The sequence below is a fragment of the Phaethon aethereus genome, assembly GCF_964289735.1.
Source record: "Phaethon aethereus genome assembly, chromosome: 1".
In the NCBI taxonomy this organism is placed as follows: Eukaryota; Metazoa; Chordata; class Aves; order Phaethontiformes; family Phaethontidae; genus Phaethon; species Phaethon aethereus.
Window position 1 is genome coordinate 96,228,879 of NC_138575.1, and position 21,976 is coordinate 96,250,854.

At 39.7% G+C, this 21,976-nt stretch overlaps 2 protein-coding genes across 2 annotated transcripts; one reads left to right on the forward strand and one right to left on the reverse strand.

The window, feature by feature from the left end:
- Positions 1-1,338: 1,338 nt before the first annotated feature.
- Positions 1,339-5,465, reverse strand: RPL24 (ribosomal protein L24; the record flags this gene model as incomplete). Its single annotated transcript, XM_082006637.1, has 5 exons — positions 1,339-1,461; positions 2,013-2,076; positions 2,493-2,629; positions 3,691-3,801; positions 4,989-5,465. The coding sequence occupies 5 exons, from the start codon at positions 5,463-5,465 to the stop codon at positions 1,381-1,383; spliced, it is 870 nt and encodes a 289-aa protein (XP_081862763.1). The 3' UTR covers positions 1,339-1,380.
- A 114-nt stretch (positions 5,466-5,579) lies between these two features.
- Positions 5,580-20,641, forward strand: CEP97 (centrosomal protein 97; the record flags this gene model as incomplete). The annotated part of the gene is made up of 11 exons (XM_082006014.1): positions 5,580-5,634; positions 8,979-9,121; positions 10,498-10,656; positions 11,039-11,140; positions 11,722-11,835; positions 12,788-12,954; positions 14,236-14,400; positions 16,203-16,336; positions 16,866-17,616; positions 18,663-18,738; positions 19,469-20,641. 11 exons carry the CDS (start codon positions 5,580-5,582, stop codon positions 20,183-20,185), a joined length of 2,583 nt encoding a protein of 860 aa, XP_081862140.1. The 3' UTR covers positions 20,186-20,641.
- Between the last annotated feature and the right edge of the window lie 1,335 nt (positions 20,642-21,976).

Genomic DNA, 21,976 nt, shown 5'->3' on the forward strand with positions numbered 1-21,976 from the left:
TCACTTTCAGCTTTTTAGCTGAAGGCTTTCACAAGCATACATGCAGTGTATTGGGTGCTTTATACAAGATGCTGATATAATCATGATTTTACATAGTCATCATGTTTTTGCACAGCTGTCACTAGCATAGGTAACTTTCACTGGTGTTTTCAGCCTTAAATGATTAAAAATTCTTTTCCCTGTAACAACAAGCAGCTTTCCTTCCTCTCTTTTCTCCTCCAGTTGCTGGCTCTTTCAAGTCTGCTAACCAGTTTAAAAGCCTTCCATTTTAATTGTAAACATGAGTAGCTCATAGGCTTTCTTTTTTTTTTTTTACAGCAAAAAGCATAATTGTTTGGAAGATAATGGTGCAAATTCCACTAATGTAATCAAGCTACTTATTTTAAGTGGGTCGCAACCTTCATCCAGGCCTGTATTTATGTTATTAATAAACCTGAAACAAAGTATATAGCTCAAAATATAACCTATAACCCAAAGAGGCTATTACCACCATTGTGTTTTTGAAGCGTAGGAGATCCACAGGAAGCAAAACTACAAAGACAGCTGCTTTCTTGACTAGTGTAGTAAGGTAACAAAGCAAACTTTCAAAGCTAACAGGGAACCCCTATCTGCATTCTGGAAGTTAAATATGAACCTAAATGTATATCATCAGCTGCATGTGAAGCTCATTCAGCCTGTTCTGAATGTTGCAAATGCTGTTCATCAGATCGTAATTGCAGAAGAAGGGCCATACTGGGTCAAGAAACCCATTTAGTTTAGTGAATGAGTGCATGGCAGGACCTTTACAGCCATCCTTTCCCAGACAATGGCTTCCAGCAATCCATGGTTTTATTACTTCCTGACCCAGGAATTGCCACTGAATCATTGCATGTAACAGCCATGTGGTGTGTGAAACCATCCATTCCCTTTTTAAAATCTATTTCTCATTTTATCTTCTGCAACATCTTGCTACATGCGTTCCACAACACAAGATGTGCACTAGCCTTTTTAAGTCACTTACTGATGGTACTGCTTCACGCAGCCTTTAGTTTGCATCTCTGAACTCAGAAACCTCTTTTTATGCCTTCTGACGTAGACGCGGAATAAACTCGTACTCAAGTGCTGTTTTGTCCTTCAGGTAAGAACAGCTTCTCAAACACCAGCTCCATCTTCCCTGCCACATGGGTCATTCCTTAAAAACTTACAAAATGTGTGCTAATACAGCAGATTGTCTAAGAAACCAAATGTTTATGGCAAGAAGATGTTTTTCAGTCTGCAAAACCAGACATGGTTATTTCATAGATAATTCTCTTCAGTATATCTCACACAGTTGAAGAGAACATGGCACAAGTTATGAAAGTTAGTCAGATGTTTATTCAGCATGACTAACAGTTTGGCAAGTTAGCGCTTTCCACCAACACGGGGAGCAGAAACCTTCACTGGTTTCACAATCTTCTGCTTTGGTGCTGCCTTTGTAGGGGCCTGTAGAGAAACAGTAAAGTATGAGCAAAGAGAAGCAATTTATCTGCAGTCCTGAAAGCATTCCTGTGTATTTAAGATTCTTGACAGAAATTAGGCAATTTAGATCAGTTCAGATTAGAATTACAATCTATCAGATTAGAATCATGTTAACAGTTTGTTACACGTATGATGCCAACATATGGTATGGTATTAATTCACAAGTAATAATGAAATGGGCATTAACATTCATCAATGTATTGTACCAAGTTCCTAGATAGTGAAGTGTCACATCCAGACAAGTTTTTAGCTACCAAACACCTCTGACATATAGTCAGAAAGTTGTTTTACTGTAACATTTATTTCTTCCGTAAAAGAGGTTCATTCTATTCAGCTGATTGTGGATGTTTAACTTCAGTACAAAAGCTTGGTCAAGGTGCTTCGAGATCAATATAGATAAGCAAATGCTTCTTCCAAACACAAATGGGAATTTCCAGTTAAGTGCTGCAACAGAATGTTGTGTTACAAGACGGTATATTCCATTTCATGATTTCTATCTACCTATTGCATCTCACCTTTGCAGCAGAAACAGCTGTTTTCTTGGTTGCCTGCTTAGCCTTCTTGGCTTCTTTTGCAGCCCTGTTAATTCACAGAAAAAGAGTAACAGTTATTCGTGTCTGCCATTCACTGTTTCCTTGTCTCGACACTGTAAGAACTTCCTAAGATCAAGAAAATAACGCATTATTTCAGGTTTATCCTCTGCATTCATTACCCACTAGGCAGACTACTTACAGAGACAGCAGGACTGTATGTGACAAAAGCAGTATTTTCACAAAGGGAGAAGGCAAGAAGAGACCCTTCTCTGACGCTATCTCTTGTTGAGATTACTCACCATTACGTCCAAATATACTAACTTAAAAAAACCAAATCACAAAACCACCAAACCAAAAAAGCTTATAAAACACAGAGCTCCTCTGGAGTTTATGCTCTTGTATGAAAAGCATTAATAAACTTTGAAAAGCCTGGGATAACTCAATTTATCTCCAATATCTCACCTAATAGCTTGTTCCCTCTGCGCCTTTCGTACTTCGGGCTTCTGATTTCGTTTAGCCATAATCTCAGCTAAAGATGCACCAGTGATAGCCCTCTGAAACTTAACAGCACGACGCGTGCGCTTCTTTTGTATCTCTTCCTAAAACACAGAAAATGAAGACAATTAGTATAAAAAGACATTAAGTAAAAGGCTAAAGACAATTATAGAAACAAGCTGCTTTTAAGATTGAAGCTATTATAAAACTGTATACAGAAGTAGAATTTTACTCCTCACTTTGGAGATAACTGATTTCTTGATTTGCCAAAGCAGATGAATAGCTAAAAAAGAACAATGTCTTCTCCTTTGCAAGGTATAGAAAGAATGGTTTTGGAAAATGTCAGAAGTTCAACCGTCTGCTGACTCCCAGGAAAAAAAAAACCACCTCACAATGAGGGATAAAGTCTGATTTGATGGAATCTTCTGAAATGAAGACACTTCCCACCTGTTTCAAGTGGAATCACAGTGCTGGGCAGCAGTGTAAGCCATCCAGCATCAACTTCCCTTCTCCAAACTGGTAAAAACACTGACTTAACACATATTTAAGTCTTTCTAAATGGTCTTTTGCTGCGCCAGTTTAAGTAAGAGCACTGACAATACCTCACCCTACGTGCCTTATTAGTTTACCTTTTTCATGCAATGACAACTACATAGGAAAGACCTCCTACTAAGTTATAGCCCAAAGTTTACGAGGAGGGTATGTGAAAAGTTCCCCCACCCTTTAATTCCCAAATCATCTGTTTGGAAATCCGATCCACCAGATTTTCAGAACTCTATGCTATTGCCATTCAGGAAGTTTACAAGTCCAAACTCGTAGAAAGTCTACATATTAAACAGCATTTCCCACCTTCCGTAAAACTCATTTTTTTTAAAACATATGCCGTTCATACAAGTGTTAAAATCAACTGAACCTACCGTGGCTCTGCACGAGCCCTCAAAGAAGTGATATAATACAATATAACACTTTTGATGAACTGGCTACCTTTCATAAAGCATAAAGCAAGCTTTCATAAAGCAACATGTAAACTCATGTAAACGCATTTACACCATTACTGGCCAGTCTTCATCCTTGTTATATGGGTCATGCTTCTGCTAAACACCAGTACACTCAAGTTACCTCTATTCTACGAGACCACAACTTCTAGTGGAAAACTTTTACTTACTGACTGTCCTTTCTTGTGTTTACGCCTATACAGAACAGTCCAGTTGATTTGACGGGGGTTTCTCTTGGAAAGGAATGCAGACTCACATTTTGCATTCAAGAACTGAAATACCTGGGAAAGTAAAGTTTTTCGTGTAAGCTTTGTTTCTATGACAGACATTGTTACAGTTTGCATTAACATATTAAGTGATTCTTTGATTCAGTGATTTTTTTCAACAGTAATGTTTTTGTATTTCTTTACACAGCTTTAATGATCCAAAAATTTCAGAACATAATTTTAAAGTTTGGAATTTTGTTGCATCAATTAAAACCATGTCTTACCAGGCATTCCATTATAAGGAATTTTCCAGGCCTACTTTAGTTCCCTCACAGTAAAGCCTAATGTTACAGGTTTTATTTTCTTAACACAGTGAAGCAGCTCAATTTTTCTGAGGAAATCTCAAATTACCACTTAACACCCATTGCCACATTGTACTCTGGGCGCAGCATGAATAGTTGTATCCAGCATCATACTTTTCAAATGTCTGTCCTCAAGTAACCATGCACTTCCTGTATGTGTATGCAAGTCAAAACTTTGCATAAGGAACACACAAGAGACATATTCCACCCCATTCCTTCTTGCATAGTTACACTAACCTTCTGGCCCAGAGTAACAGGCAGAATTATCAGGCTGCTTTATTACAAGCCATATAATTAAATTTGAAGCATGCACAAATTCCCAGGAGATTCTGTACAGCAAGACAACTGTACTAGGATATCCAAAACATAAACCCTCCTTTTGTAGATATGAATAGTGTTATTTATGACAGTCCTACCTGTATGAGATATGACAGCCTGAAAGGGCTCTCCTCCCTACTTTAGCCCAATGAGCCGTACCCAAGTTATTTGCAAGTCCAGTTGTTTGCTTCAGCCTTAGAGGCAGTATGTCCCATTAGCATTTTCCACACACCTTTGGTGCTTTAGACCAGATGCTGTAAGACACGCTTCCCAAACCACAACCTAAAACCCGACTCAAAATCCCAAGCTACAGCACAAGCACACTTCTCCCGCCGACCAGATCTGACGGTAATTGTGACATCCGGACAGCGATGCTATTCTCAGACGGCTCGACACGAGCTGTTCAGGCAGACGCAACAGCAACGTCACCGGAGACCGCGGGCAACACCAAGTTCCCCACTACGCCTCCAGTGCGCGGCCTTCGCTTCCCCCAGCACGGCGCTGGCCTCTCCCTCAGGCCTCGCGCCCGGCACCGCGGCTGCCCCCTTCCCGCGGGGCTCGCCCTGGCCTCCCCCGCCTCACCTTGCCGTCGGTGCGGGCGTAGCGGCGTCCATGGCCCGGGTAGATCTTGTACCCGCTGAAGCTGCACAGCTCGACCCTGTGCGGGAAAGAAAAGTCAGGGGAGAGAGCGGGATAGGGGAGGAGGAAGGCGCGGCCCTTCGGCGGCCTGCCCGCGGCGGATGGCCCCGGATTGGGGCAAGGGGGAGCCGCCAAGGCTCTTACTTCATGATGGCGGCAGCTCCGAGACAAGTCGGCGGCCGGGTCCAAGAGGAAGAGAGGATGACGGGAAACGGCGTTCTGTGCGCCGCGCGCAGCACGCCGGGATGCTAACCCCGCGCAGCGCCTGACGGGAGGGGAGGGGAGCGGAGCGGGGCGGGGCGGGGCGGGGCGGACAGCGTCTTCCCGACTAGAGAGGCGGGCGCGCAGGGCTCCGTGCGGGAGCGCGCTCAGCGGCCGGGCTTTCCACTGTTCGGTTATAATTCCTCTGGGCAGCTTCATATGCGGAGCCTTCTGTCCTACCGAAACTAAAAGACACGATTTTCCCTTCGCGGAGTAAGGCAGCCAATCGGCGTCCGGCACTCGGTTGCTTGGCGGCGTTGGCAAGCGGGAAGCATGGCGGCGACGGGGGTTGCAGAGAGGACGGAGGCTGTCTCGCCGGCTGGAGGGGGTAAGGGGAGCCGTGGAGGCAGCTAGCCAACGGGGGCTGCACGGCCGCGGTGCAGGTGTTGGGGGCCGGCCGGGCGTTTTGCTGTCGAGGGCTTGTTTGGGTCTCCCTTGTGTGCCGCTGAGAGGTGGTGTTGCGCAGCGCACTGTGGGAGCTGTAGTGCGGGGGCAGGCGCGCGCTGGCCGCGGGCTGGGGGTTCGGACTACAAGTCCCGAAAGACCCTGCGGCCCTTGTTGAGGGTGAGCAGGCGATGGGGTGCGGGGAGCCGCGGCTGAGGGGAAGCTGGGGCGGCGCTGGGGGGGTGGGGAGGGCGCGCCCCCTCCTTTCCGGGGTGAGAGGGCGGCTTGGCTGCTCCCTTCTCCGCTCTCCTACCCGCTTACGGCTGGTTCCGGAGGTCCGCAAGTGGGGCTGTAAGCGGTCAGGAAAGTGGGGAGCGAGGAGAGTGGCGTCGGCGCGGCTTCCCGCGCTCGGGCAGCCCGCCCTGCGGGAGGGGTCTCCGCCCAGCAGCGGGTTTGGCTCTGGACATGGGCGGGGGGCGCGGAGAGAAGCCGTCCATCCCGCTGAGGCCCGGGTCCCTAAGGAGGGACTTGCCCGCATCCTTGCAGGAGGTAGGCCAGGAGTTGAAATAAGCCCCTTTTTCCTACAGTGGAGGGTAGAGAGACCTTGGGGGTCGGCGCCCTCCTCTGAGGGCGCAGTTTCTTGCTTCCTGCAGCTGTGTCTGACAGGATGGTGCAAGTCTGGCATTGGAGGCTTAAGGCCTCAGTGAGCGGGCAGAGGCCTGAACAAAAATTGTGAGTCTTTGAGATGGGAACCTCATTGTGTCTATTGATGTACATACCTGCCAAATGAGTAATGAGCAGTTCAAAAAATTTTTCTTCTAGGTACTAAGAGCCAATCTCATTCCCTAACTATTATACTAATTAGTCGTTATAGTGTGAAATTGCATTAACTTTCTTAATATATGTATTTATATACTTTACATTGTATACTGAATAACTGTACTTTAGTAAGCAAACTAAAGGACCCCAGCTCATAACAAGAAAAAGCAAAGTTCTGCCTCCTTACGCTGATACGGTCTTTTGATTCTCGGAATCTTAAAGCTGTCCATGAAGGATAAAGGATACCTGAGATGATAACATCAATATCCTAGCCCCTCCAACACCTCTGTGAAACCCTCCCATTATCTGGTGTCATAACTAAGTAACTATAGCAAGACTGACTCTAGGGTTTTCTAGATCAATAGAGATGCAGGTGGATAACAATGCCATAGAAATAGAGTTCTGCAAATGGTAACGTGTGTTAAGTAGCGATTAGTCGGGTCATGTTGTACCTGAACACTATAAAGATATAAGAACCACGTGTAAAATCACATTCAGGGTGCCTTCATTTGAATGGGACACTTCATGTGCATGAATAAAAGTTTTTAAAATAAAATAAAAAATTACTCTTGTAATTCTATACTGTGCATCCTAGCCTCTCTCCTCGGTCAGCACGGGCCAGTTGCAAAGTTTTGTAACAAGCCCTTGGATAAACGGGAAGATGCAAAATTTCTTTATTTAGTTAAAGCATCCAGATGGTTGCAGAGGTGGCTACTTAAGTGAGAAACATGCAGTACCTTCTCCCTAAACATGCGAAGACAGGTGTGTGACTATTTCTGGTACTGCTGCCTTGGCCTTGCTGCTCTTCAGAGCTCTTGGGGTGGCTGTGGATTTGAGAAGCAATGGAAATGTAATAAATGTCAACAGAGACACTGCTTAGAAAAATGTATTCTCTAGTTGAAAGAATGGCACGCCAAAAACGTTTGTGTCCATCCTTAGCATAACTGAACCCTAAAAGCCTGCAAACTGTATGAATGTTAATGTATAGAGCATGTTAGCATAAGAACACTATTCTGGAACATGCTGCTGAAAAAGGTAGCATTATTTACTGAGCAGATAGTAAGAGAGGAGCAAGTACTAGAATGGTGTGTGTATGTAAAACACAGCAGAGGCTTAATATATGAAAATTATTTTTAGCAGGTGTCACCATGGGTACCCATACCCAGTGATTCAAGTTCCCTGTTGATGGCAAATGTCTTCCTCTTAATCTTATATTGTAACAGTTTTTGCATAGAATATTTTAATTGTGTGTTCCATTAATTAAATGATATGCTAGCATATTTACCATTTGCTCCTGCCCAAATGCTACCTGTACTGTGGTATGGCTATATGAATAGGTTCTTTGTTCTGACTTTTCACTAGATACTTTGCTGGAATATGTAATGTTTAGCCTATCAATACAATTTGAAGACACAAGCACCAAAATCCTAGGGTGAGATGCACTGAAGGATTTGGCCAGCGAAGTCCTGGAGTGGAATATTGGCTTTGAATTAGACACATTCCCTGCCCAATGAGTTAAATACCTGAGATTAGGTTTTGCAGCAGCCAAACTGCTAAAAGGAAGCATACCTTAACATATCTGATTGGAAATTTTAGAGGGAGGGTTGAATCTTAAGTTTGTTTCTTCTCTGAATTTTAAGCACTCAAATTCTGGCAGCAGAGAGGTCAGTTTGGTTTCACAGGCTGAAATGTCCATGTTGAGTTTGTACCTAGATTGCCTTTTTTAAAAAATGGTGTAGGTTAATGTTATTTTTCTTTTCCTCAAGCTGAAGACTGTCACATGGGCATTTCACATATAAAGTACCCTGATCTTCAAATATTTTAGCAGGGTGTTTGATAAACTCTCCAGGAAGGTGAAGTTTATAGGTTTGCATTCTCAACAGGTTTCCCACATTCTGATTGATGAAAGGGTAGATGTTGCTTAGCCTTTTCCCAGACCCCTTCCTGTTTTAAATTTTTCTTTTAGTGACAGGTATGATTGCTGTTGTGTGTGGAGTATGATCCTACAGATGTGTGCTAGGAAGCAGGAATTTAGATAGTGCCTACACATAGATAAGTAGTTGTCAAGCTGTTTAAAACTTTGAAGAATTAAAAAATTTAGGGGTTTTGAAACTTGGGGCTTGAGCATCCCACCTTTAAATTTAGCTACCAAAATTTCCCTCTGCTTCCCACTTCAGAGGATTTGTTACTGATTTCCCAGAACTGCACCAGAATTCTTTACTGAGATGGGGACTGGAATCCGTATCTTCCAGTAACTGCATCAGTTATTCTAATGTGTTTGGTCTGAAGTAATTTGTGTCAGTTTTACATAGAAAAGAAAGTTCATTTGTATTTGCAAATTAGCTGCATGTGTTATAAAACAAATTGTTTACCTTACTTTGCTTTTTCAGTGCATGTTCCGATATGTAAAGTGTTGACTTTGGGGTGCTTCCCCCCCCCCCCCCCCCTTTTTTTTTTTTTTCTTCTAAGGCTTGGTAGTCAACTGGTCAGGTCAAGGATTGCAAAAACTGGGTCCAACCTTACCCTGTGATGCTGATACTCACACTCTGATTCTGGACAAAAACCAGATAATTAAATTGGAACACTTGGAGAAATGCAGGAATCTGATGCAGGTCAGTGTTACTTGACTTGAATTTGCTATGAAATAATGGTACTGCGACTCTAATCAAAATACTTCTGCTTTAAGGCCATATTACATAATTGAGGTAAGTTAGCAGTTACTGTCTTCATAGGAAAATAAATGATGGCTAACTAAAATAGAAAGCTTTGTTTTCAGTGTAGCTTTACAGTTGATAGTGGGGGAGGCTGTTTTGCTAGTTACCTAGGTAACTAAAAATGAACTAAATAAATCCTAATGGGGGGTGGTATCATAAGAACACTTAGAAAAGTCACTTGATAACCCAAATTTTGATACTTGTTAGCTTTTGAGTACTTGAGATTTGTAACCTTAAAAATAACTTTGTTTTACAATTACACAGAGAAAAGATAAACACACAGACATACATACGGGTCTCTCCTCCCCTTTTGGGTTTCATAACTCTTCACAAAGGAAGAAGATGAGTAGCTCTAATTTACAAGAAGAAAAAAAAAGCCATATGGATTCAGTTAAAATAGAAATAGCAAATTAAAAAAAAAAGTGAAGTGGGAGGGATCTCTGTGGTCTTGTTAACCTATTGATTTGTGTTGGGCCCTGATGTTGCTAGTGCTTATCACTAATTTTAATACTAGTAACAGTCCCATCACTAATTTTAATACTAGTAACAGTCCCTTTAAGTTCATGAGGGTATTAGTTATAACAATGTTAAGGGTGGGCATGGTGCTTGCAAAAAATCAGTTAATCCCTTTGGGGCAAAGCTATACAAGTCCATGTTAGTTATCGCTGCAGCTGCCTCCAGATAGACTTGAATTCACCTAATAGCTTCTAGAGACAACCTAAACTGAGATAGGAGAGGTGGGGTTTGAGCTACAACAAACCTTCACCAGTCTGCCACCTTGGTGGTCATGTTATTAAAGTGTATGTCTAGTCAGGATTTATCCTTTAAAAGGTTTGTGATTGACACTCCTGTTAGCACAGGACTTTTTTGAGAATCATGTGAAATATATTTTGCCCTTTGCCATGCTGACAGTTAGTATGATTTTACAGCAGGAATGATGCAACAATTTGCACCATGATTTAGGAATTCTGACTTTAAAGTTTTATTTTCATATGGCACAATTCCTCATGCGTTCTCCTTTATTTAGCTATTGCTAGGAGGAAGATGTCCTCTTAAGTTTGCAGAGTGAGTTGTGAAGACTACTTTCTTTGATCAGTAATTTATTTCCTGGCTCTTGCACTTTTTTGTGTCTGTATTATTTGCTTGAAAATGTAATACGTATATTGAAGAAGTTCCTGTTGGATTAAATTTTTAACCACTAAAAATAAAAGCCTTTTCTGTCTGTGCAGTTTAATAGTTAAAACTGTTTCTTTCATTTGTGTGTCAATCTGCAGCTCTCTGTAGCCAGCAATCGTTTGGTGCGAATGATGGGTGTAGCAAAACTGACTAAGCTCCGAGTGTTAAACTTGCCTCATAATAGTATTGGGTATGTGGAAGGGCTGAAGGATTTGGTGCACCTGGAATGGCTGAACTTGGCAGGAAATAACCTTAAGGTAAAGTATTAATGTATTTATACATTTTCCAGAATCTAGTGTTACAGAAATTTGGAAAATGCTGCAAAGAAATCTGAATATGTTTCTGGTTTTGATTGGAAGAAATGTTGAAGTTTTGTGTCTATTGGTTTATGAAGAGGGCAAATTTTGGACAAGAATTGTCTAGGAAAAAACCCAAAATGTAATGAGAATTGGGAAGTAGTCCCCAAAACAGGAAAATAATTATAATCTTTAAAACGAAACTCTGTAAAAACATTGTTTTTGTTTTGGGTCATTTATCTGGTGCTTTTTAGCTTTCAAAATAATTTATAATTATTGATACCTGGTTTTATTTAATGACTGAAAAAGTTACTGTGTGTAACTTACTTGTTTATTTTTGTAGGCCATTGAACAAATCAATTCCTGTCTCTCTCTTCAGCATCTTGATTTGTCAGACAATAACATAGCCCAATTAGGTGATCTCTCCAAACTTACATCGCTGAAGGTAGATGCTGTTTTATCTCTGGTTTTGTTACATTCTCTGCATAAAGAAATTAGCTTTGAAAATCGCTGCCTTTTAAAGCATTCATTATTCAAACAATAGCTCTTAAAGTATTTTAATTAATCACTTTACTTTCTAGAGGGAAGCATGTAAGAATTCTTGTCCTTGCTTTCAAGATACAGGAACTGAGGCAGTGATTTTTCTATAACCACTGTAATGATTTTGATAAAGATAACATGGTGAGATCTTGTTCATAGCTCTCAGTTCTCTTGTCTCATGTCATGAATCAAGACAAAACATAGTGTTAACTCTTTCAGCATAAACACTGTAGAGAAAAAATATTTCCAAATATGTTTTTTGTAACTGTAACTATACTTCAGTTCTGCATTTTAAAATGAGAAGATTTTACTCTAAAATATAAAAATTAGTTTTCACTTGCTGGGATAAACAAAAATAGTTTTGATGATACCAGAAAGACTTAATTTTCATAGTTCTTTAGTGTGTATTCTGCAGGTATTGCCGGAACAAAAAATGTGGGGGATTTGATCAAACATATATTTTGTCACTGTATTTTTATTTTGTAGACTCTGTTGCTGCATGGAAATATTATAACTTCACTTCGCACTGCCCCTGTTTGCCTACCTCAGAATCTGACTGTTTTTTCTTTGGCAGAAAATGAAATCAGAGACTTAAATGAGGTAAGACATAGAAGATATATCACCTTGTCTTTAGGTAGACTGAAAGCAGATAGTTGGATAATTCTTTTGAGGATGCAACTGAAAATGGTCTCTCTTCTTTGAAACAACACATGTTGATAGAAGTAACTTTTAGTAGTTCATACAAAATAACTATACTTGCGTTAGCTGCACAAGCTAGGTGATACCTTTTAAAATTTGTCCTTGAAAGAGACTTTGCCTTTTTTATTTTATGTGTCTATATTATTCAAGAATGTCAGCATATACTTTGAGGACTAAATTCATAGAGAGCTTTTCATGATCGTCTGAAGTTTGAAAGCTGAGCTGCTTAACTGCTGCAGAGGGCTTCTGCAGCTGCTGTGTTTAGAACAGAGATTTGAATTGCAGCTGTTGAAACTGAACATTTTTTGGGCCCGTGTCTTATTTTATCTATTTATCAAACACCATGTAAGAGAAACAAATATTTTGCCTGTGATTTTTTTTTTTCTTTATTGTTTTGTTTGGGTTTTTTAAAATATAAGTGGCAGCCAAAACTGTTGGACTTCAATGCTGGAAGAAGAATCTTATTTTGGTAATACGTTTCTCTTCAAAACAGGACAGTGTTTCTCTAGATTTTTGGCTTGCCAACTTTTTTTGTCAGAATCTCAATGCCTGTTGTAGTGAACTGGAATCATAGAAATACTATACCTTTCTGTACATAAGGCTCCATTCCCAGATTTTATGAGAAGCTAGTACTTTCCAAGGGCTGTAGTACCTACAAAATTAATGGGGAAAATGGCAATAGTTGATAGAAGGTCCTTTGAAGATGTTCATTTTAAAAAAGCAAACGTGATTTTCCTTGTATTTGTAATTATGTTGTTTTGTGTGAGACATCTAGCTGTAACTAGGAGAAATGTGGTACACTCTTGTAAGCATTTCATGGGTTCTGTTAACAAATATATCTTGTTTTCTCAAGGTTTCTTTCCTGGCCTCTCTTTGTCAATTGGAACAGTTGTCAATTATGAACAATCCTTGTGTGATGGCCACACCTTCTATCCCTGGCTTTGACTACAGGCCATATATAGTCAGCTGGTGTCTGAACCTTAAAGTTCTTGACGGATACGTGATTTCTCAGAAGGAAAGGTGATGTGATAGTATTAAATCTCTAAAATTATTAAATGAAGTTTGTCTAGGCTGAAATTGCATTTTTGTATAATAAAAAAAGGGAGAAGTGTTAATGATCTGAAATGCTGTTTGTACTGTTAATGGCCATATGAGATACAGGCCAATTAACATTGCTGCTTTTGCTAAATTTTTCATCTGTTATACTGGAATTATTATGTAAGATCACAAGCTAAATATTTAAGTAGAAGTATAAAGTTAGGCTTTCATTTTGTTACTCAGCACACAGTACCACTTTTACAAAGCAAGACTGTGGTTGCAATTTATCAATGGTCTGTTACCCCTTCCAAGCTTATAGCCTCTTTGACTTTGCAGAATGAGACAATCAGCAGATGCTAAGGCTTTTGTCTTGGGGGAAGCTCAAATGTGCCCTTTTATAAAGGGCCTGATTTGCCTGTGAATTTCTACATTTGTCATTTTTTGTATCAATTAGTCAGATATTATTTTGTTCAAATCACTTGTTACTGTATCATTATGGTCATTATATCCCTATGATATCTGTATGACAGTAGAGATGTCGTCTTAAAGTTCGTGACATCAGAACAGTCCAAACATAAATATTATCCAGTATAAACACATTCTAGTCAAATACATTAACATATTCCAGGACATTGATGTTTTCTTGCCCCGTTTCTAGAATAAAAAGCTGCCTTTTTGGTCGAAGGTAAACCAGTCCTGTTTCTGTTTCATTATAACATACTATGACTTCCCCAAAAAGTTGCCTGTAAGAATTCTAGATTTTTTTTTTTCCCATGATTAATGGAGTTGTCTGTATTAACTGCTTTGTCATATATAGGTATATTATATTAAATGTTCTCAGACTGAAGAGCATTTAATTTAAAAACAAATTTCAGTTGTTGAATACTTTCAGCAAGATTTTTCTCCCTACGGCTATTCTGCATGTTTGTCTAAACTTTTCTGTTTCTGTGAAAGCTTTGCTGATAAATTTGCTGACACAAATGCATTTTCAGTGCTCAAAGACTACACACAGATAAAGCAGAGACTTCACAGTGTTGGTCAGAGTTGTTTGGGTGTTTTTTTGTTTGTTTCATCCATGTTTATGTGAGGAATACTTTAGTCTGATAATGAAATTCCTAGTTCTGCTGGGCACTGCTCATGTTCCAAGTTTTGATTAGATTTGTAGATTAGCTCTTGGGTACCCACTTTCTAGTAGGTAATTGAAGGAGAGTTAGGGGTTTTGTGCTATGCATTAATGGTGACCATTTTCCCCCTTCCTAACAGTTTGAAAGCAGAATGGCTCTACAGTCAAGGTAAAGGAAGATCATACCGACCTGGGCAGCACGTTCAGCTAGTCCAGTACTTGGCTACTGTTTGTCCTCTTATATCTATGTACGGTCTCCAGACTGAAGAGGATGCCAAACTGGAAAAAATACTGAGCAAGCAAAGGTGAGAACTTCCTGTTTCTCTATTGTTAGAGAATATAATTGAGAACATAATTGTATGTCTTATTATGTGTTAGCTATAATAGCACTTCCTTTCAAGTATTTCAAAGCAACAGTGAGGGCTGGAGATGGGAAGAGTAATGGAAGTACAGAATGGAAGTACAGGATGTGTCTTAGAGGGCAATGAGAGGCAAGACAGCAGGAGTGCTTTCCTGCTTGCTGGGCCATCTAGGGGCAAATTCTCTATATTTTTCAGTCTGTACTTTGTAGGATGTTGAAGGTGATTTGTGTTAGGACTGTGATTACCTACTGAGACTTATTTTTTCTCACCACAGAGAAAGTGAGGAAAACCTCAAAAAGGAGCTTAGATTAACTTTAATTGTAAATGAAGACTATTGTGGTACACTGGCGTATTAGGTGCTTTTTTGTAGTTAGTGTGTTTTTTCTTGGTTTTGAAGTTAAGATTGTCCTTTGAGGGACACTGTTCCCAGTGATGCACTTGATCTCTGTGTCTGGCACCTTGGCTCTGTCAGGAGGGGCCTGTATAGAGTCTGCTGGTTCTGCCAGCAGTAGCAGTTTTGCTGAGGTCTATGCAAGTAGATCAGGAGAGTTACTGCAGTGCACTTTCCTCCCATGAAAAGGTGAACTAATTGGAATTAAAAGCCAGAAAACATAACAATACAGGTATCCCTATTCCCCAGGACCTATTGACAAACTTTTTTGTTGCAGAAAGATCAGAGCAAAAGACTCAGCTCAAAGGAGCAGGCTACACTAAATGGCATAGTGTGGGTAGAGAGCTTGGGGAGCAAAAGTATTGTCATAAGCAGAAGGGCAGCATCTCATCAAAAGGACTGGAAACTTGGGAACATCTGAAAGGAGCTATTGCATGCTTTATCAGTGTAGACTGATCTCCAGGAGGAAATTATAGAAATGTTGCGGCCATTTCAGAGGAGAAGGTACAATAAAAATATATTGACATTGGAATTTCCAGCTAAGTGCTCTGACATTCACATGATGTTTCTGGGGAAAATTCGGGAAGTTGACTTGCAAAATATAACTCTCAAAAAAACCCCTCAAACCCCAAACCCAAAACAACAACAACAAAAAAAACAAACCCCAAACAAACAAAAGACCCCACAACACAAAAACAAACCACAAAACAAAACAAAAAACCCTCATCAAAAAACCAAGCCCTCAAAATCCCCATAGATATATATGCACACACATACATGATTTTTAAGGCAATTTGACTTGCTGGCCTCTACCTTATGATCTTTGAGTTTAGCTGGACTGAAATAAACTGTGTTTTCTCAATTTGTAAAGACTGATTTTATGCTTGTGGCAATGTTTGTTGATTTGCATTAGGATTTTGTCCCTCTAGTAACTGGGATACGCTTTCCTTGATTCAGTCTTTTTCAAGTGTAAAAGACACTCCCTCCATTCCTGAAACTCCTCTATTCATACAAGCATAATGTATCCTGCAGTAGATGCTTAAACTATCTGCATACCTTCCTTGTGTGTAGAAATACTTAATGGTTTTCTGTCTATAGTCAGCATTGCGTGTTGGATGTTTTTATACATGTAACAAAGAAAAAGGGGCAGGAAGAAGGAGCAGTCTGTGCAATCCCCTACTTTGTGAGTAGTCCTGATAATGTCTTGTAGGTATAGGGATCTGCATAACTAGCCTCTTGTTTTAGAATGGTTTGATCATTTGTTTCCTTTAAAGTAGTTGATAGTTTCTTTTAGATGTCTTCTGTACCAAAAAATTTAAGAGAAATATAAAATCTGTTGGCACTCTGTCCTTAGGCTTCACCAGAGGCAGCTGATGCATCAAAACCAGAATGAAGGACCACCTACATCTTCTACTCCCAACAAAACACTGCCAGTTACTTATGGACACAGCAGTCCAGCCCAGCCACCACAAATAGTTCTTAAAAGTGGTAAGAAGCTAATCTGTACCTGCAATCTAACCTGTGGAAATAATTTTTTTTTTAAGCATAGATAACTGTGAAGAGTATTTCAGAACAAGGCCCTGTTATTATTTTATTCTATTGATTTTTTTTTTTTGAGATTTTCAACTGAAGTTATACTTTGTTTTGTAAAGATACATTCCGTGTTTATTCATGTCTTGAAATGCCAGTAAGATCATTAGGTGAAAAACACAATCTAAAAAACTAAAGAGTTATTACTTTGACTGTTCCATCTGATAAAAGTGTAACTTCTTCAAGGGGAGGCAGTTTCTGCAAGTTGTTGTACCCAGTATTTGCAAAGTTTGTGGATGTTACTGTGATAAGTAGTTAGTCTCTTTATTGTTATGTGGAAATAATGCTTATCATGACTAGCATTTGAGATCTCCTTACACACCCAGGTTCTAACTATCTAAGGCAAATTGTGAATTCCTATGAATTAAAAGAAGATATGTTATCGAAATACTATGACACTTTTGAATATGGCTTTTTGCCTGTCTAGAACCTATCATCCAGAAGAATTCTTGGGTTGGACCAAGTGCAAATGATGATCATTCATATGCAGTGAAGAACGCTTTTCTTGAAAGAAGTTTTCAGAAGGAGCTATACCTTGAAGATATACAGACAGATGAAGACAAACTAAACAGCAGCCTTTTATCCTCAGAGTCTACTTTCATGCCAGTTGCTTCGGGATTGTCTCCAGTGTCTCCTACTTCAGACCTGAAGCTACATGGAATCAGTTTGGGCCTAGAAGATGATGATACAGTGATCAAATGTGTGAGAGATGCTAGTAGCGGAGAAACAGCTAACAAGCAAGAAGTTTCATGTGTTACAAGAGAGCACTCCAACAGTGGGGTGGGAAGTGTGGAAACTCAAGAGAATATCAAAGAGAGTGTGGTGTTGCCTTCTCCTGGTCCGGTAACAGCTAACCTGACTGCTAATACTAGCAACAGTTCAGCATCTTCTGAAGACCAAGTTCTGCATAGTAACCCCAGCACCTCAGTAGGTGCTGAATCGGGAGTTACAACTCTCTGTCCTGACCAGATGGCAGGAGAAAGTTCTGATTCATTAGCTGTTGTCGATCAAGGCACTGATGAACTGCAAAGAATGACAAAAGCAGCTACGAGGCTTCAAGCCTGTTGGAGAGGATTTTACACAAGGAACTACCATCCCCGAGCCAAGGAAGTGCGGTATGAAATTCGACTAAGCAGAATGCAGGAGCATATCATTTGCTTAACAGCTGAAATAGAAAAGTAAGTTGAGGACATGTGGTATATTTTCAAATCTGAATGAATAATAACCATCATTCTAGGATATTTCAGGACAGGTATAAGTGGGTCTTGATGTAGCTACTCACTGTAGAACCTAGCATCAGTACTAAGAAACTGTGAATACAGTAGAGCATTGCTTCCTGTGAGATAAGCAGATTCATACTCTCAAAGTGCCTTCTGTGAGTGAGTTGGGTTAGAATAAATTTTTCTGTTCCTCTATTAGCAGGACTTGCGTGTTTCACACTATAACCAAAATAGACACTGCGAAGTGTGACACTTTTTTCACTTGCCTCCTAGCAATTACAGAGTCTGTAAATGAAGTGTCCATATTGAAAGTCATTCCTCTGTTACTGGTGAAAAGGATAATTCTCTCTCTACCTTGCATGATACAATTTTAAAATGTGATTCTGTGCTTGGTTCTGGGTTTTTTTCATCCTATGAATCCCTGTTTGGAGGATATCATTATCAAAGTTCTTCAATTTGTAAGATATAAATTGCAGGTTTAGTTAATATCTTCCAGGATCAGCCTGGGAACTGTCCGACTGACAGGCTCTTTACTAACACAAGCAACAAAGTTTCTGTGGATCAAGCTAAGCCTTCAGTGAACCTCTAGAAACTCCCAATGCTTACACATCATACCTACATCCAAGTGATTTCAGTTTGGGAAAGCATAATTTGAAGTGAAGATGCACTATTTTGGGTTTGTTTAGGGTTTTTTTGTGCAGGGAAGAAGAAGCACGTCTACTTAAAATGAAGAGCTCAGGTTCAGTTTACAAAAAGACACTTAACGTATTAGCAAGTCAGTAAATGTGCTGCAGCACATCTTAATGTAACTCTGAAAAAGAAACTTGAAGTCAGCAGCTAGATATTGATGGCAAGCCAGACTACAGTAATGCCTTAATGTTAGGCTCTGCTGTATCTTTCAAGAGTGCTTTTATATAAGTAGGCATTTTTGTGTATTCTTGTTGATCTTGTTACCCAAATGTTGCTTATTTAAGCTGCATAAATTTGGATGTGTGTTCTTGCAGACTAAGGAAAGAAAGAGAGGAAGATAAGATTCAGAGGCTTGTACAGGACGAAGCTGTCAGATTTCTTTGGAACCAGGTAAATAGCTTTAGTCCTCTTATTTTTCTGCTTACATATGAATTTGAAAGGAATTTTTTCATACTGTAAATCCTGAAGAGATAGTCAATATGGTTAATTTTTTTTCCAGTGGTGACTTGCATGGCTTTTTAGAATCTAATTGTATTAGATATTTTGGGAGAAAATAACATTCAGAAATATTAACACAATAACACTGGTTTTGTTACAAAAGGCTAATTTATAGCCTGGTGTGAGGAGGAGGACAAAATGCAAAGGAAGCTAAATAAATGTAGCAGAGTTGTGAAGAATGATGTGACTGCTAAGATGCCCAGGGCAAACAAAATGGTGTCAATCAATGTTGCTTGTGAGCAACTTATTTCTAAAGTAGAAAAGTTATTAATACCTCTTTTAATAAGCTGTTCTTCCAAAAATAAGATCAACTGTTTTCTTAAGCATGAGTTAGTTCATAAAGGTTCCCCATCCTTTCTGCTTTTAAGAGCAGATTCCTTTTTCTTCAAGTACTTGAATTGGGAGGCTTGTGTGCAGTGTCAGTGTTGGGCACCTAGGTTTAAAAGGCATTATTTAACAGCAGGGAGAACATATTTTCCCTAAAGGTATAGCAAACCTTTTGTTAGTTCACTTTGTCTTAAATTTTATATTAGAGCTTTGTTGCTGATAGTAAGAAATACTCTATAAAGCGAAGTAGTTTCTTAATCGCATTTCATAATGAAATTTTCTCTATACTTTTCAGGTTAAATCCCTTCAACAATGGCAGCTTTCAGTGACACAAAATTTAGGTGCCACTTGGCAACCTGGGATACCTTCAGCCAGTACCTTCTGTCCATCCGAACCACCTATTCAATCATCCCCATTTGAGCAAGAAACCCCCCCAGATGTTAGTTCTGCTTGGTTAGTTCCAGCTAGTGATGTTCTTCAGGAAAAGTCTTTGTTGCAGTTTCCAGATTCTGGTTTTCATTCTTGCATGGCTGATCAGACTCGCGCTGGTGACTTGTGTAGCTCTGAAAAGAGTTTAATGGAAGGAACTGAGAGCTCTCTTTCAGTGGAAACTGTCAAGCAATGTGGCAATTATTTTTCAGCATATTCCTCAGATGTAGAGGATGGCCATGGAGAATGTGAGCAAAGTAAAGAGAGCTCTGGTAATGAGCAGGACAACAGACTAATACAACAGTATTTGAAATCTGTTCAGCAACTGGAAGAGGCTGATGAAGGGACCAGTTGCAATGAGGAAACAGAGGGTAGCTGGCCACAAATCCCTGTTTCAGCAGAAAACCAAGATTCTTCGTTTGACATGATCTCTCTAGATCTCCCTCAAGAGACATCTTCCCCTGCCCGAGGTGAAATCAGTCAGACACCAGAAAGCTGCAAACTGAATTCAGGAATAGTAGAAGGGAAGCAAACAGACTGTGATTCTTCATTTCAGATACTGCATGTTGGGATAGCTGTATAGTAGGCCCAGTTCCACAAAGGACAAGGGATTCTGTTTCGCTTCCCTTTCTCTTTTCTTTTTGCCATCTATACAAAACTTATTTTTAATGTGTGCTGTTTCACATTTTGACTCATGTTACTAATTTATGTCTTAATTAGTTTTTTTTTTTTTGGTGTTGCTGAGAACTGACACTAACTATACTACTTGAAATCAGCAAAGTTCTCAGTGACAGTCATTATGCACTTTATTTTCAAACATAAAACTGATATCCTAATAACTGGCTTCCATTAAATTAATTCTGAAAATTGGGGATGTTGGGGGGTGGTGTTTGCTGTAAATTCCCTTCCATAAATCTGTTAGTATGTCTTTGAATTTTTTTCTTAAAAGCAGAATTGAGTTCTTACTTTGCAAACAGTGGAAACAATATAGGAAGAAATGGAGTCAAGCATGTGCTGTATATGGATACAGCCTGATGAGAAAGATGAAAGCAGTTGCCTCTCAGACTTCTTTTGACTTTAACAAGAGTAGTCTGGTCAGTGTTTCAAAGGTGAAACCAGCGTCCAAGTCAGTGACTTCTTTTTGTCATTTACTTGAATTTGCTGGCTCGAAATTAGGTCATTTACATACATGCTGAAATAAGGACTTACAGGATTCAGACCTTAGGGATTTTCAAACAAATTTTGACCTTTGCCCTGGGGTTGAATTTCCCTGCTTTCTCAGGTAAGACTCAAAGTGGAACCAGTAGCAGCCTTTACTAAATAAGAATTTAAAAAGGGCATGTGATTTGGGAGCATAGTTTCCAAGACTGCACTGCTGTGTTACAGCAGCAGATTGGTGAAATATCTTTTGCTTCCACAAGGATGCTAATGTCATTGTGGGATTTGGATCTGTGTGGCTTTCAAGACATTAGTGCATTTCCTGGATCACAACTACTTCTGTCTACAGGTATAAATATTAAAAGCAAATACCATGACTTAAAACTATTTCTTGACATCTCTGTTGGGTTTTTTGTTCATTTTTTCCTCTGTATGTCCAGTATTTGACATTCTAATTAGAAGTGGATAAAAAACTGTATTTCTTCCCTGTTGGCAAATGTGCAAAGTTACCTAGGCTATGCTTTCCACTTAAACACTGGGCAAGCAATAGGGTTTGTATCTTGGCTAGCCATTGCTATGTTGTTTTTTTAATGGAAAAAGATCAGGTATCTTAGTATACCACAAAAGTGGCAAAGGAAGTCTGTTTTGTGATGGACACTAGTAAAATAAAAGTGATGTTGTGACTTCTGGGGGTCAGTTCAGTTTTGCTAATAGTGCATTTGGCAATGTGCACTGGAAGGCAAGTGTTTCAATAGTTTGCTAATATTAACTTCTCATATATAAAGGCACATGCATATAATAAATTCTCTGAATCCACAGGTTAACCTCTGGTGCTATAGTGTCGTTAAAATCAACTACTACTGTTTTAAGGTGACTCTTATAGCTCTGTTACCATGTAAAATTTAATTTTTGTTAAAAGATTAACAAAATCAGCTTTTGACAAGCTTTGCTTGTCTACTTTAGGTTCTGAGCTGAAATTTACCACTATTCAGGAGTTTGCCATGAGGCCAGTATCTGCTTGAGGCCTCAAAATAGCTTTTGTTTGGAACATTAATGGTGTGTTGGACTTGTACCAGCCATCTGTCCAGTGGTGAAGTTCACCTTGGAATAAAGTTGGCCTCTGTGTAGAGAGTAGCCATCATCTCTTTTTCCCCACCCCCCAAAAAATAAGTTCTAGGGCACTAACTTCTCAAAAGAGCAGTCATTGCAGTCAAGC